This window comes from Triturus cristatus, chromosome 7, assembly GCF_964204655.1.
Source record: "Triturus cristatus chromosome 7, aTriCri1.1, whole genome shotgun sequence".
NCBI classification, from domain to species: domain Eukaryota; kingdom Metazoa; phylum Chordata; class Amphibia; order Caudata; family Salamandridae; genus Triturus; species Triturus cristatus.
The window spans coordinates 1,859,368,690-1,859,384,641 of NC_140590.1; the positions used below are offsets into that span (position 1 = coordinate 1,859,368,690).

The window sequence follows — 15,952 nt, forward strand, 5'->3', positions numbered from 1 at the left end:
CTCTTTGGGTGGGGCATGTTCCACTAGGACCTCTCTGTTGTTGCGTTTCCGTTTCATAGCTCTCTGCACAATGCTAGGTGGATATCGTATAGCTTAAGTCTGCTTGTTGCTTATAATCCCTCACATCTGAACAGTTCCTTCTCAATCTCAAAAATTGACCAACAGGGAGATTCTCTCTTCTAAGACACAGTTGGAAACTGGTAGACAAGTAAGCAGTTTTTTGTCAATGGTTTTTCATGTGTAGTTGTATTCAGTATGCCGTGGTCAGCTATTAAATTTAGCTCAAGAAAAAAACAATTCTTTATTTCTAATGGTGCGAGTGAAATTCAGAAAATCGTTTTGTACATTGACTCAACTCATGAACTGTTTTGCTGTCGGCTCACAGCCCGCCGATGACGAGAACACCATCAATGTACCTTTTCCATAGGTTATGTGTGTTAGATACGGGTTCAGAGGGCACAGGATTTTTGGGGTTTCCATATGATAGAAATACAGGCTGCCAATGCTCGGCGCAAATGTACTATCCATACTGGTCAAGTGTTTCTGCAGATAAAGGCGCCCTACAAACTCAAAAAAGTTGTAAGGGCCTACTTGCTGCACTTTATAACCACATTCCTGGGTGCTTGGTACTCCCAACTTCCTCGATGATGTTGTGGGTCTCTGTGTGAGGGAGGCTAGCGTAAAAGGCTTTCAATATCAAGATCCAGGAGGAGATAGGTGTCAGGATTAAATGTGGTGTCCCTAAGGCAGAGGTCTTAAATCTGTGGGGTGCGACCCCCAGGGGGGCCCCGGAGTACTGGGAAGAGGGTCGCGCATTTCCAGGCCTAACTTCTGCCTGGAATTCAAAACGTGCTCTTCCTTTTGGACAACCGCGATCATTGAAAGATTTCAGCTGAAGTTAATTGAGTGTCATGTGCTGTAAAACGAAGAGGCCAGGCGGACAGGTAAACAATCCTTCAAATAAGCCTTCATGCCAGGGTGCCTGAATGAAATGCAAACGTACGCTAGGAGCTAATCTACATATGTAAAGCATGCTTGGGAGTGGTTCTGGGTTTAATTGCTCGAATCACTTCAAGCATTGTGATGGCAAAGATATGATTTTTTGTATGGTGGCAAGCGACTGGGCTGTGAAGTGTGTGCTTTTAATGATAACTGTATTTTCACAGCACTTAGTACCGCTGAGGAGGTGTTAAAGGGACAGTTATGGAAAAAAATGCATTACTAATGGTCTGATATTACACAAATCTACATTTTGGAAGCTCCATTTTATCCTAAAACTCTTTGCACATTTTGTAGCAGTCTATCTTATAATGTGTGGAATGCAAGTATAAAATAATGACACATTTACAGTGCTTTTTGTCACAGGCGGTGACCTCAGAGCACTAACAATACACAAGTCACTATTTTCACGGCACCAACGAAATATAATTTCCCACGGTGTAACAACTTTTAATTTTTTTTATTTATGCTACCCTTTATTTTATATGTAGCTACCTGATGGTGAAAGGCCTAAAAAGCAAACAAAATATTTTGGGGCTGATTTATGAGAGGCTTGCGCCGCTGGAGCATCAGTTTTTTTTAAGCTTTTAAGTTTCGCCGGCACAAGCGTCTCAACCATATCAATAAGGCTAGACAAAGTCACCCTGCATGGCGTTGCATGGCCTCATAGACATGGAGTAAGACAAAACAGCGCAAGTCGCTGCGTTGCCTTACTCTATGTCAAGTAGGCGTTCCATAGGCATTGTGGTGGGTGTTCCCACACAATGCCCATGGATTAAAAACTGACCCAGATTTACAAAACAATGTAAACATGGGGCAGTGCCAAAACCTTACTCCTCCCAACAGCGGGCGTAATGAGGAGACATTTTTCATTTATCCTTGTTTATTGTTTTTGTGCAGGAAGGTGCTCCTTCCTGCACAAAAACCATCCTGCCTATGTTGGCGCTAGGCAGAAATGTGTGTGCCAAAATAGGGGGAAAAGGACAAGCATGCACCATATTTCATAAATATGCTGCATTCCTGCCCTTTCACATTGGCATAGAGCAGTGCAGAAAGAAGACTTGCGGCGCTGCCCTACGCCAATACCTCCTAATGAGGCCCTTTGTTTATAGCCACACCTTTCTCTCATTATTGAGGAGTCAAAGGCATTCCTTGCGAAATGCCTTGTGGTGTCTATGCATCATTTCTCAGTGCACTTATTTTACATACAAAGGTTGCTTTGTACTTGCCAAAGTATTCCATGTTTAGAATGTTAGGGTTGGAGGCTGGAATTGCTTCTCTAGCAGTTGGAGCAGCCACCTTGAGCCCTCTACTCCTGTATCCTGTTGACTGGAATAAACCCTATCAAAGAGTGAAGATTCCTTGTCTACTTGAATTGCTGTACAACATTTCTAAGGAGAACACACTTCACGCCTCAGTTGATTGGATGACAATCGATCCCTCTTTATCCGCTGGTTTGACAATACAGCCAGGTATGAGTGAGTGGTTGAAAAGTTCAAGCGCTCAGGCCATCATCCTGCTGTGTTTGCCATAAGTGATCATGGGTCTGACCATGCGTGGGTCCCTTGCTCACTGTGCCACTAGATTCAAACTAGCCTGGTTGATGAGGGGCGATACTTCGAAACCGGTCCCAGGATGCTCGTTTACAGTCCAGGGAAGATCAGGGCAGGCAGTTCGGGCTGGACTGTCACCATGAGGAGCAGGGTCAAGACTGATTTACGTATGGTTGAGCCCAAACTGGTGTGGCATGGTGAGACAAAGAACGATGGAGTCAATCCTGATCGCTTGACTGGGGGTGAGTGGTTGAAAAGTTTCAGCGCTCCGTCCATCATCTTGTTGTGTTTGTTTAGTTGCAGCTCATCAGAAAAAAAATATACTGACCCACTGTTTGCCACACGGAGCAAGTTGGAATCAATTTATACATGATCAATATTTATGTATAGATATAAAAGAAAGAGATGGTAAATACATGTTTCTGGCTACAACATTATAGCATGGTTTTAAATATTACATTGGTTGCTCGGTCATATTCCAACACAAACAGTTTTTCAGTACGTTACGCACCTCCTCTGAATCCTGCTGGGACATTGCTCTCTGTCTTTCAGTGACCCAATTAAAGAAACAATTCCAGACACCTTGGTCCTTCCCTATGGAAAACACAGAGGTAAAAGGGTCTACACAGATCCACAGCTTCCCCTGTCCCTTCCCTGTTAAGAGATGAGGTGGAAAGAAAGCCAGACACACCTCCTGCTTCTTCAGTATAAATAGGACGGTACGCACATACAGTATCCGCCTTCCTTAAGAAAACCAAACGGAGACAGGAGGCTAGGTACTCACATTCTCCACCTCCGACAGATAACCACAGACATGTAAGAAACTAGACAAACACAGCCCGCCTCTCTGCACAGGGAGATGAAACCACCCACAAATTAACATTGTGGCATTAATAGCACATAGAAATAAATGAGCATAGACCCACATACACAAAACGTGCAGACAGACAAAAGCACCAAGGAACGCAGAGTGCATTACAAACACCACATAGAAGAAAGAGTACAGACAATATACAAAAACAGCACACAGAGAGGAAAGCAGTGTGGTATAGCCAGAACATACAGACAAGTGCACAGCCAACATAGCGAGAGGAAAGCATCAGGTAAGTTATAGTGCAGTTTGAACTGCAAGTGAAAAAGCACAACCTCACAAACATAAACAGCACAGAGAGGAAAGAGACCAGATGCACACATTCTCCACAACCAACCGAACATCACAGAGAGGTAAAACCTTAACAGACACAAACCACCTCCCTCTGGCTGACAGACAGGAAAGAAAGAAACTAAGAAAAAAGTGCAGCTCCACAAATACAAACAACACAAAGAGGAGAAAGCACCTACGAACGCAGTGTGGTACAAAAAGCACAGAGAAAAGAGTGCAGCCCACATACACAAGCAGCACAGAGAGAGGTAAGCACCAGGAAAAGCAGAGAGCGGTATAATCATCACAGGTGAAAGAGCACAAACCCACGTACAAACCCACGTACACAAACATCACAAAGAGAGGAAAGAGACCAGATGCACACATTCTCCACACCCAAACGCACAGCACAGAGGAAAGAACTTATACAAACACAACCTCACCTCCCTGTGGGACACAGATAGTGAAGGCTACAGAAAGGACCAGAAAACCTGAACAGCCGCATACACTTTCACCAACCCACCAGACATCTAAGCTCTGCTTCAATCTCACTTGCACACATTCCCCGCATCCGCAAAAGCAAATGTGAAGGTTGCTCATTCGCCTACATTGCACCCAAGACCTGGTGCTACCTCCCTCAACACATCAGAGCCTCCTCCTCACTTCTTGAATTCTGCAAAAAAGCTGAAGACCTGGAGCTTCCTATAAGCACCTTGGGGACCACAAACCTACACACCTGTCCAAGAACCTGGATACCCTCTCGGGTGATTAGTCTGCTATACAGATCAATATATAATAACACACACCAACGCAAACAGCACACAGAGAGGAAAGCGCAGTGTGGTATTAGCAGCACATACAGAAAGGAGCACAGATCCTCAAACAGCAAAAATAGAGGAAAGCACCATGGAACGCAGGGTGCTGCATAAACAGCAAATAGAGGAAAAAGCTCAGACACAAAAGCCCATCCTATGAGGAGGGACACAGACCCACCAACACAACCAGAATAGCAAGAGGAAAGCACAAATGCATGCACACAGAGGCAGGAGTACAAAACCCACAAGCACAAGTAGTACAGAGAGAAAGGCACTGAAGCATGAAGAGTGCAGTATACAAAGCACGGTGGGGGGTAGAGCACAGATGCACATGCACAAACACCACAAAAAGAAGAAATCACCAGGGAACACAGCACAGTATAAACAGCTCAGATCCAGAAAGAGCAGAAATAGCAGTAAGCATGCCGGCACACACAGTGCAGTACAGTATAAACAGCACACAGAGGGAAGATCAGAACCACAAACACAGAGCAAAGTGAGAGGAAAATACAAAATAGCAGAGAGAGGAGAAAGCACTCAGGAATGCGGAATGCAGTAGAAACAGCACACAATGGAACGAGCACAGACCCACAAACAGTACAGAGAAAGGAAAGCAGCTAAGAAAGCACAGTGCAGTATAAACATCACAGAGAAAAGAACATAGGGCCAGATGTTTCAAGATAGGATTTTGCGACTCCCTTATTGCGAATCACAAGGATTCGCAATTAGGGAATCGCAAAATGCAATGTATGATGGTGTATAGAACACCTTTTGCGATTCATAGGGGGTTGCAAATTACCTACCTCATGAATATTAATGAGGTAGGTCGCAATATGCCAGAATCGCAAAAATCACGGGGATGATGGCCTGCTGAGATCAGCAGACCACCATGTCTGAGATTGCTTTTAAAAACCTACGCGGCAACCCCACACACTCACCTACTCCCTGCTGACGAGAGGCAACTACCTCGAAACACGTGTCCAGGGATGGCTAACGCGACACTTACTTTCATCGAACACTTTGGCACAGGCGTATTCGCCGTCGCTACTACATGGACCACAGTTCCTTGGGGTAACACGCTGGTAGGACGAGCAGAGTGCGGCCAATCGGATTTCTTGCTTTTAAATAAAGCAATCTTTTTTTTTTTCTAAAGAAGCCCGTTTACCTCAATGGAAACGAGATGAGCAGTCCGTGGGACCACGGCCTGCCCTTAAAAATGGTTTTACAAACATTCACAAAGGGGAAGGGGTACCTTGGGGACCCCTTCCCATTTGCGGATGGGTTACCACCTTCTTGAAGTAGGTGGTAAAATGCGCATGTTTTGCGACCGGAATTGCGGCCACAAAACATTCATGCATACCGATTCGATATCCGGAAGGGATGCCCTAAACACACCCCTTCCTAATACCGAATCGCAAACTTAGGTTTGCTACATCGGAAAAGCAATTTTTGCATTCGCAAACGGGCAGATTCGTTTGCGAACGCAAAAAGGTTTGATACATCTGGCCCATAGATCCATAAGCAGCACAGTTGAACCCACACACTGCAGTAGAAACAGCACATAAACAAAAGAGAAGTGACCCACAAACAGCCATGAAAAAAAGCACCAATGCACACACGGAGCACAGACCAACATGCACAAAACAGTACACACAGACGAACCAGGTAACCCACTGTGTATTATGAACAGCACACAGGGAAAAGCCAACAGACTCACAAACAGCACAGAGAGTAAAGCACTGATGCACGCCAACTGCAGTACAGAGAGTACCCACAGGAAAGAGCACAACCTCACATGCAGAAATAGTACAGCAAGAGGGAGGCACCAAGGAGCACACAGTGCAGTGTAAACAGCACACACAGGAAAGAGCACAACCTCACATGTACAAACAGTACAGCAAGAGGGAGGCACCAAGGAGCACACCAAGCATTATAAACAGCGCACACAGGAAAGAGCACAACCTCACAGGCAGAAACAGTACAGCAAGGGGGAGGCACCAAGGAGCACACCGTGCAGTATAAACAGCACACACAGGAAAGAGCACAACCTCACATGCAGAAACAGTACAGCAAGGGGGAGGCACCAAGGAGCACACCGTGCAGTATAAACCGCACATAGAAAAAAGAGATTAGACCTACGTGCACAAAAAGCACACAAAGAGGAAAGCACCCAAGTACACACAGGGCACCAAGAAGAAAGACAGCAGACTTACAAACAGCACAGGGAGAGGAAAGCCCCCAGGCAAGCACAGTGCAGCAGAAACAGCACAGAAGAAGAACCAGCAATGAGAGAGGAAAGCAGCAAAGTATGCACAGTGCAGTATAAAGAGTCTGGAGAGAAAAGAGCACAGGGCCACATGCACAGAGAGAACTGAGCATAGACAGCACCCCCAGTGAGGAGCACAGACACACAGACAGCACAGAGAGGAAAGCCCCCAGGCAAGCACAGTGCAGCAGAAACAGCACAGAAGAAGAACCAGGAATGAGAGAGGAAAACAGCAATGTATGCACAGTGCAGTATAAAGAGCCTGGAGAGAAAAGAGTACAGAGCTGCATGCACAGAGAGAACTGAGCATAGACAGCACACCCAGAGAGGAACCCAGACACACAAACAGCACAGAGAGGAAAGCCCCCTGGCAAGCACAGAAGAAGAACAATCAGGGACTTGCCTTAAGGATAGACTGCAAACAGGGGGGCCCAGGGCAACACACTGCCCTCCAGAGATCACACGTCGGGTCTGCTCGCAGGATCCACTTCCGGCCCCGAGGGAGCTGCAAACACAGCCCGGGAGGGCGTTATCAGCTCATAGTCGAGTGGAAAGAGCTCTTCAAGGGCGGTAGGGTCATTTGCGCATGCTCGGTGGAAATCCGCAGCTCACTACATACTCGGCTAGAAACTAGTGCACACCCTCCTACGCATGCGCACTACATGCCTCTTGTTAGTACATGCCCGGTCAGAAACTAAGAACTTCTGGGCATGCGTAGTACAAGCTACCTGTAACTGTAAAAATGCTGTTAGATATGAGTGTACATACTTCTGGGCATGCGCAGTAAAAGCCCCTATTGTTACATGCGTTAGTTTCTTGACCATGCGCAGTACAAGCCGCTTTGTTAAAACACACTAACTGCAAGCCCTTTGTTAGGACATGCTCAGGTAGAAACTTCTGACCATGCTTCGTGAAAGCCCCTTTTGATAGTACATGCTCTGTAGCTCTGTTAATACACTCAGTACAAGCCTCATATGCTCAGTACAATCCCCTTTGTTAGTACATGCGCAGTACAATCCCCTTTGTTAGTACATGCCCAGTCATTACACAAATTTTGTGTTAAAACGCGCTCAGTACAAACATACTGTGTTAATACCCCCCTGCTCCAATTGAAGTCTCGTCTGTAGAGAGCTATAGGGAGAGTATGATTTGCCCAGGATCAAGCAGCACACTGTTACTGACTGAAAATGGAATATATTTATCACTATACTACATTTTGGTGAATCTGCCATGAGCCTGGCTCTTCCCTCCCACAGGTGATTTTCAGTCCATTTTTGTAACCACACACACTTACCAGCAGCTTTTACAGTCATTCGCAATACTCCCAATCTTGCCAATAGTGGATTATGGCAGAAAGGTCAAAAAGTGACTGCCCAAGAGCACACGCTTTGCCCACATGTGAGACCACAATTAAAAATATCTCCTCATTCTATGTTTTCATAAGTTAAGTAGAGCTCCACTGGGGCGGCACTAATTAGGACAGCATAACCATGGGACTGCCCTTCCCGGGGAAATATGTTGTGGCCCCTGCTGAGCTATAGGTAACAGCATTTATTTCCCTATATTTAGGTACAGCTGAGGATAGGCATCAAGTATCCTTGTTCCATGGCTCAAACGTACCCATGGCCAGGTCCAGCGGCAGTGGGAAGCCACTGGGCAGCAACGAGCAGGCGTGGGCAAGGCTTACGCCAGGAGGTGGTAGGGATTAGAAATCAAACATAGTATGTATAATATTAACACCTGAAAAGCTCAATCTCTGTCAAAGTTATATCGATTGAGGAGCGGGATTTAGAATAAAACTCATAAAATGCACCATGTGCCTCGTATCCCTCACTTCCCAAACGTCTTCTGATGTCTCCACACGTGCAAAGTGTCCTGCAAAACCACAATGAAAAGTTGGCCAACCTAGTCAAAGTTCTGATGAATAGTAAACTAAAACCAAAACTGAGTTAACTCTCTCTAGTTGTCGCTTACTGCCTTGAGGAATTCAGGTGAATTTACAGAGCTTTCCACTCACACAGCAAAAGTTCATTAACTGCAGGAATCACTGCACACGCCACCCAAAGCAGCCCTGCTAAGTGTCACACATCAGGGGTTAAAGTAATGCCTTTTGGAGAAATCCCTTCAGGGGTCAACATTAGTCATGCAAATCAGCTGATATCATCATCCCAGCTCTGCTAAGAGTATACTCTTAAGAACTGGTGTCTCATGAGTCTGAGAGCTCCCTAAGCAGCCTTGCATTATCTTTGACAGCCTAGGCCTGGACAGCTCCCAATAAACACGCCTGGAGGCAGGATTGGTGCAACAGTCACTACTTCTCTGAAGGCTCAACCCTCAAGCGCCCCTGCAAAGCAGGACCCTCTAGGAGCGTGTGTGTGGGTGTGCACTCTGTGTGTTCATGTTGTAAGCTAGCCTGGCCTGTCCTGCATGTGTTTATCGCTGCTATAATGTGCTCTTGGAGAGCTCAGTCAGATGATCAGCTGCTTATTTCTACTAATGCAGATGACGTTTCATGTACAGGGAGGAGGCGGCAGGGTCAGAGCCCTGTCCCATCTTTGGGGTCTGACTCTTTGTGATGGGGCCCAAACATTGTATTGCGGAGTAGGAGACACATATCTATTTGAAATTATATAGTGCTGCCCTTGCCACGAACCACTAAAAACCCTCCACCCTCCCCCGCCCACTTCAGCACCCCAAACATGCTAAAGCCATCCCACTTATCCGGGATAAGCCAACAATAACTCATTAACGGTTGGGGTGTACCCTCTGGGGTTCGCTTGAGGCCGTGTTCCCCTCCTGGTGTCTAGAGGTGGGTGAGATCCAGTGTATTCACTGCACATTATACCGAGCAGCATCTATTTCCGCTTGCACCTGTAAAGCATGCCACCTGACCAAAAGGATACACTTCGCCTCCGTATATATATTACTGTCTCGGTTACCCGTCCACCACCCCAAAGTCAGCCATGTTATCTGGCATTACCTTGGCTGCCTGCTTTCCCTGCACGTCTGTGGTTGCTGATCTGTCCTGCTCAGGATCAATTGTAACGTATAGATGCTGGAGCAAGAGGATGATTTAATGAAATTTATTTAAATTCCTCGAGTAGAGACACAGCGCATCCTAACAGGTCAAGTATTTCCTTCAACTGTCCCCTCTGGAACATAGAACACCAGTCATAGCACGCAGGCATGTGTTCCATGCTCCAACAGGGAACTGCACGAGATAACGATGAAGCAAAAGGCATAGGCAGAATGTAACACATTTCCCCTCCTACACAAACAAAAGGAAAATTAACATAGCAACTTTAAAGGTAATTTCCTTTCCCTGACATTGCTCTTAACTCTGGATGCTTCAGATTGTGAAGGATAAGAAACATCACTTAAAACATCACAAGCCCTCTGAGAAACGATAGATTTATCACTATGTACATTATTACATTTAGCAACTCTTCTTACATTCCAGACTCTACCATCCTGGGTAATGACACTATTCTTGCAAACCTTCACTACCTTGATAGGATGATAAAATTTGGAATAGCCTTTAACCAAGAAACCAGGTTTTCTAATTCTGACCCACTCCCCTACCACAAAATCAGGAACTCTGACCTTCATTCCAGAGTCAAACCTCTTTTTCATAGCCAGTTGTTTAACCTCAACCCGTTTGGCAACCACCTTAACATCAGTGGTGTCATTGGTTCTATTGATTTTCTTTATCCACCATGGACAAATGTCAGATGAAGGTTCTCTCCCTTTCAACAATCTGAAAGGACTCACACCGGTAACTGAATGTGGTGTAATACGATACATCCACAGACTCTTCCTAACAATCTCTAACCAAGGCTCAGTAGAACTAAGAGCCAAATGAACCGCTTCCTTAAGAACACGATTAAATCGTTCTACCTGACCATTTTCTCTAGGCTCATATAAAGAAGTAGTTAAATGTTTGACATTACACATTTTAAAAAACAATTCCATTTCATGTGATGTAAGTTGTACTCCATTATCAGTCACAATTTCTTCAGGATAACCTTCATGTGCAAAAATTTCCTTAAAGAAAGTGATAATAACTTGGGATGAAGCATTAGCCACAAACTTGACTTCTGGCCACTTAGAGTGATAGTCAATCATGACCAATGCAAAACGAGCATTTGAAGGTAAATCTCTAAAGGGCCCAGAGATGTCAAACGCCACTTTTTGCCAAGGAAAATCCGGCCATGAAACAGGTTTGAGAGGAGCAGACAAAGTATGAAGCATTCGATCACTGTTGATGCATTCCTGACACTCCCTGACAGACTTATCCACCATTTTATCAAGACCAGGCCACCAAAAATTTGCCCTGATAAGACGCTTCATAGAGGACATACCTAAATGAGTCTGATGAGTAAGAAGCAAAATTTTCTTCTGCATAGATCCAGGAGGAATAATCTTGCCCCCTTTGAAAAGCAAGCCATCACTTTCCTCTATATCAGAAGATATGCGACAAAACGGGGCAAGATCAGGAGAAGCAAATTTCTCTTTAGGCCAACCATTTTTGACACAATCAAGTATTTTTTGGCATAATGAATCATTACTCATTTCCACCATCCAATCATCCTCAGATAATTTCAAAAACTCATCAGAAACAAAATCTTTGATAGAAACAACAACATCCATGTCTTGTTCAACAAAAGATACGCTCACATCCTTGCATGGTAACCTTGACAGAAAATCAGCAGTAACATTGCTCTTACCAGGTACATATATCACTTCAAAATCATACTCTTGGAGACGAGAAGTAAGGCGAGCAATACAGGCTGTAGAATTCCAACCCCCCACCAGGGGATAAAATCCCAACAAGAGGTTTATGATCAGTTCTAAGTGTAAACCTACTTCCCCAAACATAATTACGAAAATGCTCAACCGCCCAAATACAGGCTAATAGCTCCTTCTCAATGACAGCATATCTTCTTTCCGTTTCTGAGAGTGTCCGTGATGCAAACGCAACACACCACTCATCCTTGCCAGCAGTTTGACTAAGGACACCACCCAAACCGTACAGGCTAGCATCAACAGTGATAATACACCTTTTATTGAGACAAAACGACTTCAAGGTAGGAGCATTGACAATTTCCTCCTTGATTTGCCTAAAAGCTGCTTCCTGTTTACCAGTCCAGACAAATTCAGAGGATTTTCTCATAAGCTCCCTGAGAGGTTCCATTTTTGTGGCAAAATTTTGTATAAACTTACTGTAATACTCACATAGCCCATTAAAAGAAAAGAGTTTTTCCCTATTATCCGGAGCCGGTGCATTGACAATAGCACCCACCAAGGTCTTCTTAGGAACCACACCCTCACCGGAAAGTGTGTGTCCTAAGTATTCCACAGAATCACAAAAAAACTTGCATTTGCTAGCTTTCAGAGTTAGACCAAAATCACTTAACTTAACACACACTTCCCTAAGATGATGAGAATGTTCATCCTTATTTTTAGAAAACACAAGAATATCATCTTGGAAGCATTTGACAAATGAGCCCAAATCTTTAAAAATGTGATACATGGCTCTTTGGAACACAGATGCAGCCGAAGCCAGGCCAAAAGGCATTCTCTTAAACTGAAAGAGACCATGAGGTGTTATAAAAGCTGTGTAATGTTTTGAATCATCAGTAAGTTCAATTTGATGGTAGGCCGATCGAAGATCAAGAGTGGAAAACACAGAGGCACCATCCAACATACACAACATCTCATTGATGTTCGGGAGGGGATGACAATCAACAACCAAATTTGAATTAAGTGCCCTCAAATCCACACATAGCCTAATACTCTTATCAGCCTTAAGAGCTAAAACAATGGGAGAAACCCACTCTGACGACTCAATCTCTTCAATCACACCATCTTTAACCATGGTGTCCAACATGTCCCTTAATTCTGTTCTGATGCTGATAGGGACCCCTCTTAACTTTTGTTTCACAGGTACCGAACCAACCTTAACCTTTATTCTGTGGCTGAACCCTTTAAGTTTTCCCAAGTTATCCGAAAACACATGAGGGAATTGGTGTGAGAAGTCTAAACCAGACAATGACAACGCAAGTACAGAAACAGGTTCTTTGGACCTAGGATTCAACATAATGCCAAGCTTAGCTTGGTCACGCCAGCCTAAAACATTGACTCCTTTAATTGCTACATACAATTTAATAGTAGCCGAATTACCTTTAAACTCAATACTTACATCTCTAAAACCAATAAAATCAATTTTGGAACCATCAAAATTAAAAGCAACAATATCTGGCTTACATAGTGAAGTGAAATTAACAAGTTCTCCCAAACATTGTGAACAATAGTCCTTGGTAATGATCGTCCAAGGAGATCCAGAGTCTGCCATAAGTTCCAATTCTCTTCCCATCACATTAACCACACATTTGGGCGAACCAATCTTGTCAGTCTCTGAAATATCAAAATATTCTTGAATGGAAACTACAACACCAGACTCTGTACAACCAAAGGAATGATCATTAGCAGAATCATCACCTGCAACATAAGAAATCTTTCCCTTTCCTCCATTAGAAGAAGTTGAAAGATTTTTCCTAGTATCAGGTTTGAATTTGACAACATTCCTGCACATTTTAGAAAAATGACCAGAACGTCCACATTTGTTACACTCTTTGCCCACAGCTGGACATTGTGGAAATGAAGCTATGTGTTCAGGACAGCCACATCTATAACAATAAAATTGTTTTGATTTGACATCTCCTTTCGCAGTAGTGTATCCCTTTGGCGTGCTGGGATTGACTACATTTACCTCTCCTGAACTAGTGGGTTTTGTGTCCTTGTCAAGAGCTTTGATCCACTTATCTGATTGTTCCAATGCTTTTGCAGTACTAATCGCTACCTCCAAGTTAGGATCTCCCAAAATCCATAGTTGTTCTTGAACTTTTTTGCTTTTAACATGGACTATGATTTGATCTCTGATCATTTCATCAGTCATAAGACCAAAATTACAGTGTAGCGATAAAGCACGCAATGCAGTAAGAAATTCGTCGAAACTCTCATTTTCATCTTGGGCTCTCGTATAGAACTTAAATCTATTGAGTGCAACACTAGTAGTAGGCTTAAACCTTCCCTCTATGCGTAGAATAGCCTCGTCATAAACATTGTAATCCCCACCGGACCTTACAGGAGGAAGTGTTCTGTATACCAATTGTCCTACAGAACCAAGAGAGTGTAAAAAAATATTCTTTTTCCTTTCCGCTGACATGCGTTCCCCATCGATGGCCTTCAAAAAGGTGAAGAACTCTTCTTTCCACCTTGACCAGGGAATAGGCGGCTCTCCTTTGTTTTGTAAGAACTTGGAAGGTGGATCAAACTGCATTTTTTTATTTAATAAAATGAGTGCTGGTATCAAACACTGAATATCTGACCAAAACACAGCACCAAAGCCAACAGAATAACTGTAAATGTAGTAATTTTACCAGATTAAGTATTTGTATCTCAACCCCATGACATGAAATATTAGCAGATGAAGATATATATATTCCCATAGACAAGAGAATTAAAAGTATGTATTATCTCATACACGAGTGAGAACTGAAGTATCAGTTAAATACGCATGCTGTGTTGAAAGAAAACGGAGTCAAAATAATTTTGCCCAGTATGTATAAATACCAGAATGAGGGATATGACACAACCTCCGCTCTTCAAACAACTGGAAATGTCAGTCACAGCATAAGCGCGTTATCGCACATCCTCCGCTCTTCGAACAGCTGGAAAAATCAGTCAAAACAAGCACTGTAGACTTTGTGTAGTAATTACTTACACAAGATGGCCGCCAGCGTGATGTCGTCACGCGTAGCCAATGACGTTGCTTACTTGCTCTTCGCGTTCGGAGACGCGCACGCGCATGCGTACAAGATGGTGAAGCCGTTCGTAATCTTTTCTGTGAAACCAGTTGAAATTCAGCAGCTTTGCCACCACTCGTCGTGGAAGTTCCGGAATCGCGGGAATCTACAATCCTTGGAACATGGACGTTGCCGGTAGACCGAGAGAGACGTAGAGGTGAATTCGAAGAAATCCTACCGCACCTGTGTCTCTGTAAGTAGAAGCAGCTGGTGGATTCCTTGTAGATCGTCGCCAAATTTGTAACGTATAGATGCTGGAGCAAGAGGATGATTTAATGAAATTTATTTAAATTCCTCGAGTAGAGACACAGCGCATCCTAACAGGTCAAGTATTTCCTTCAACTGTCCCCTCTGGAACATAGAACACCAGTCATAGCACGCAGGCATGTGTTCCATGCTCCAACAGGGAACTGCACGAGATAACGATGAAGCAAAAGGCATAGGCAGAATGTAACAATCAATATACATGTTGAGACCTCCCTCACCAGCACCTTCATATTCAGAGTGTTTAGGCGTGCCCAGATTTTTGCATAGAATTCCGTCTCGTCCACATTTGGGCCAAATGTATTTACGATCGCCACTCTAGTGCCCCCCCCCCCCCCCCCGGCATCCTTGAATTATAGCAACGCTCCCCATATCATCTGTTTCTGAGTGCATGAGTATAAAGGGAGTGCCTCTCTTTATGAGTATAAGTACTCTCCTTGAGTAAGTGGAGTAGGGTGAAGTCATTCTCTGTACTGCCCATCTACCCCTATTTTGAGCTCGGACACTCTCGGCATGTGTGCTTCTTGTTTCCGTCTAGGTACGCCAGGACATTTCTGGTTCTCTTAGGGTTGTTAAGGCCTTGCACATTCCAGGTTAACAGTCTAATCTGACTCTATTGGAGCGTCAAAGTGAAAATGTCCTGAAGCACACCCATATTTACTCCGTTTTAGTTCCTGTTGCTCTTTATCAAGTTTAGCGTGCAGCACTCGTTAGTGCCCTGTTCCTTTCGCACTATGGCATGGAAACATGAGAAAGTTGTGACTTGCGGTTTGCGGGTCAACTTCGAGTTGCACAGCCGTATAAGCATTGGTATGCAAATTAATGCCCATCAACCATAGTATGTCCAAATTCATCTTATTTAATTGTTTTTGTCAAAGTTTGTACATCACGTCAAAAGATGCAAAATTCTTCATTTTTTTGCATTTTTATTGTTTCATGATTGCCATCCAGGCCTATACATGAACATTTCAGAATTTTGAGTCCTCCGAATAATTCCAATGGTATCACACCCAATGCATTTTGGTTTCTCATTAACCTTCATCAGG

The 15,952-nt window shown here is 44.0% G+C and overlaps 1 protein-coding gene across 4 annotated transcripts in view; it reads right to left on the reverse strand.

Annotated features, from left to right (window-relative positions):
* The window catches only part of LOC146813488 (uncharacterized), a 196,654-nt gene that overhangs the window by 57,184 nt on the left and 123,518 nt on the right, over positions 1-15,952 (reverse strand). Inside the window, exons 1-2 of one of the 4 annotated variants that reach the window (XM_085620284.1) lie at positions 7,178-7,362; positions 3,064-3,146 (exon numbers count right to left, since the gene is read on the reverse strand). The exons of the other annotated variants lie outside the window; for them this stretch is intronic. Coding sequence (XP_085476410.1) covers positions 3,064-3,087 — 24 coding nt within the window. The 5' untranslated portion in view covers positions 3,088-3,146; positions 7,178-7,362. Of the gene's footprint in view, positions 1-3,063; positions 3,147-7,177; positions 7,363-15,952 lie in introns of those variants that run through there. 4 annotated transcript variants of the gene reach the window in all.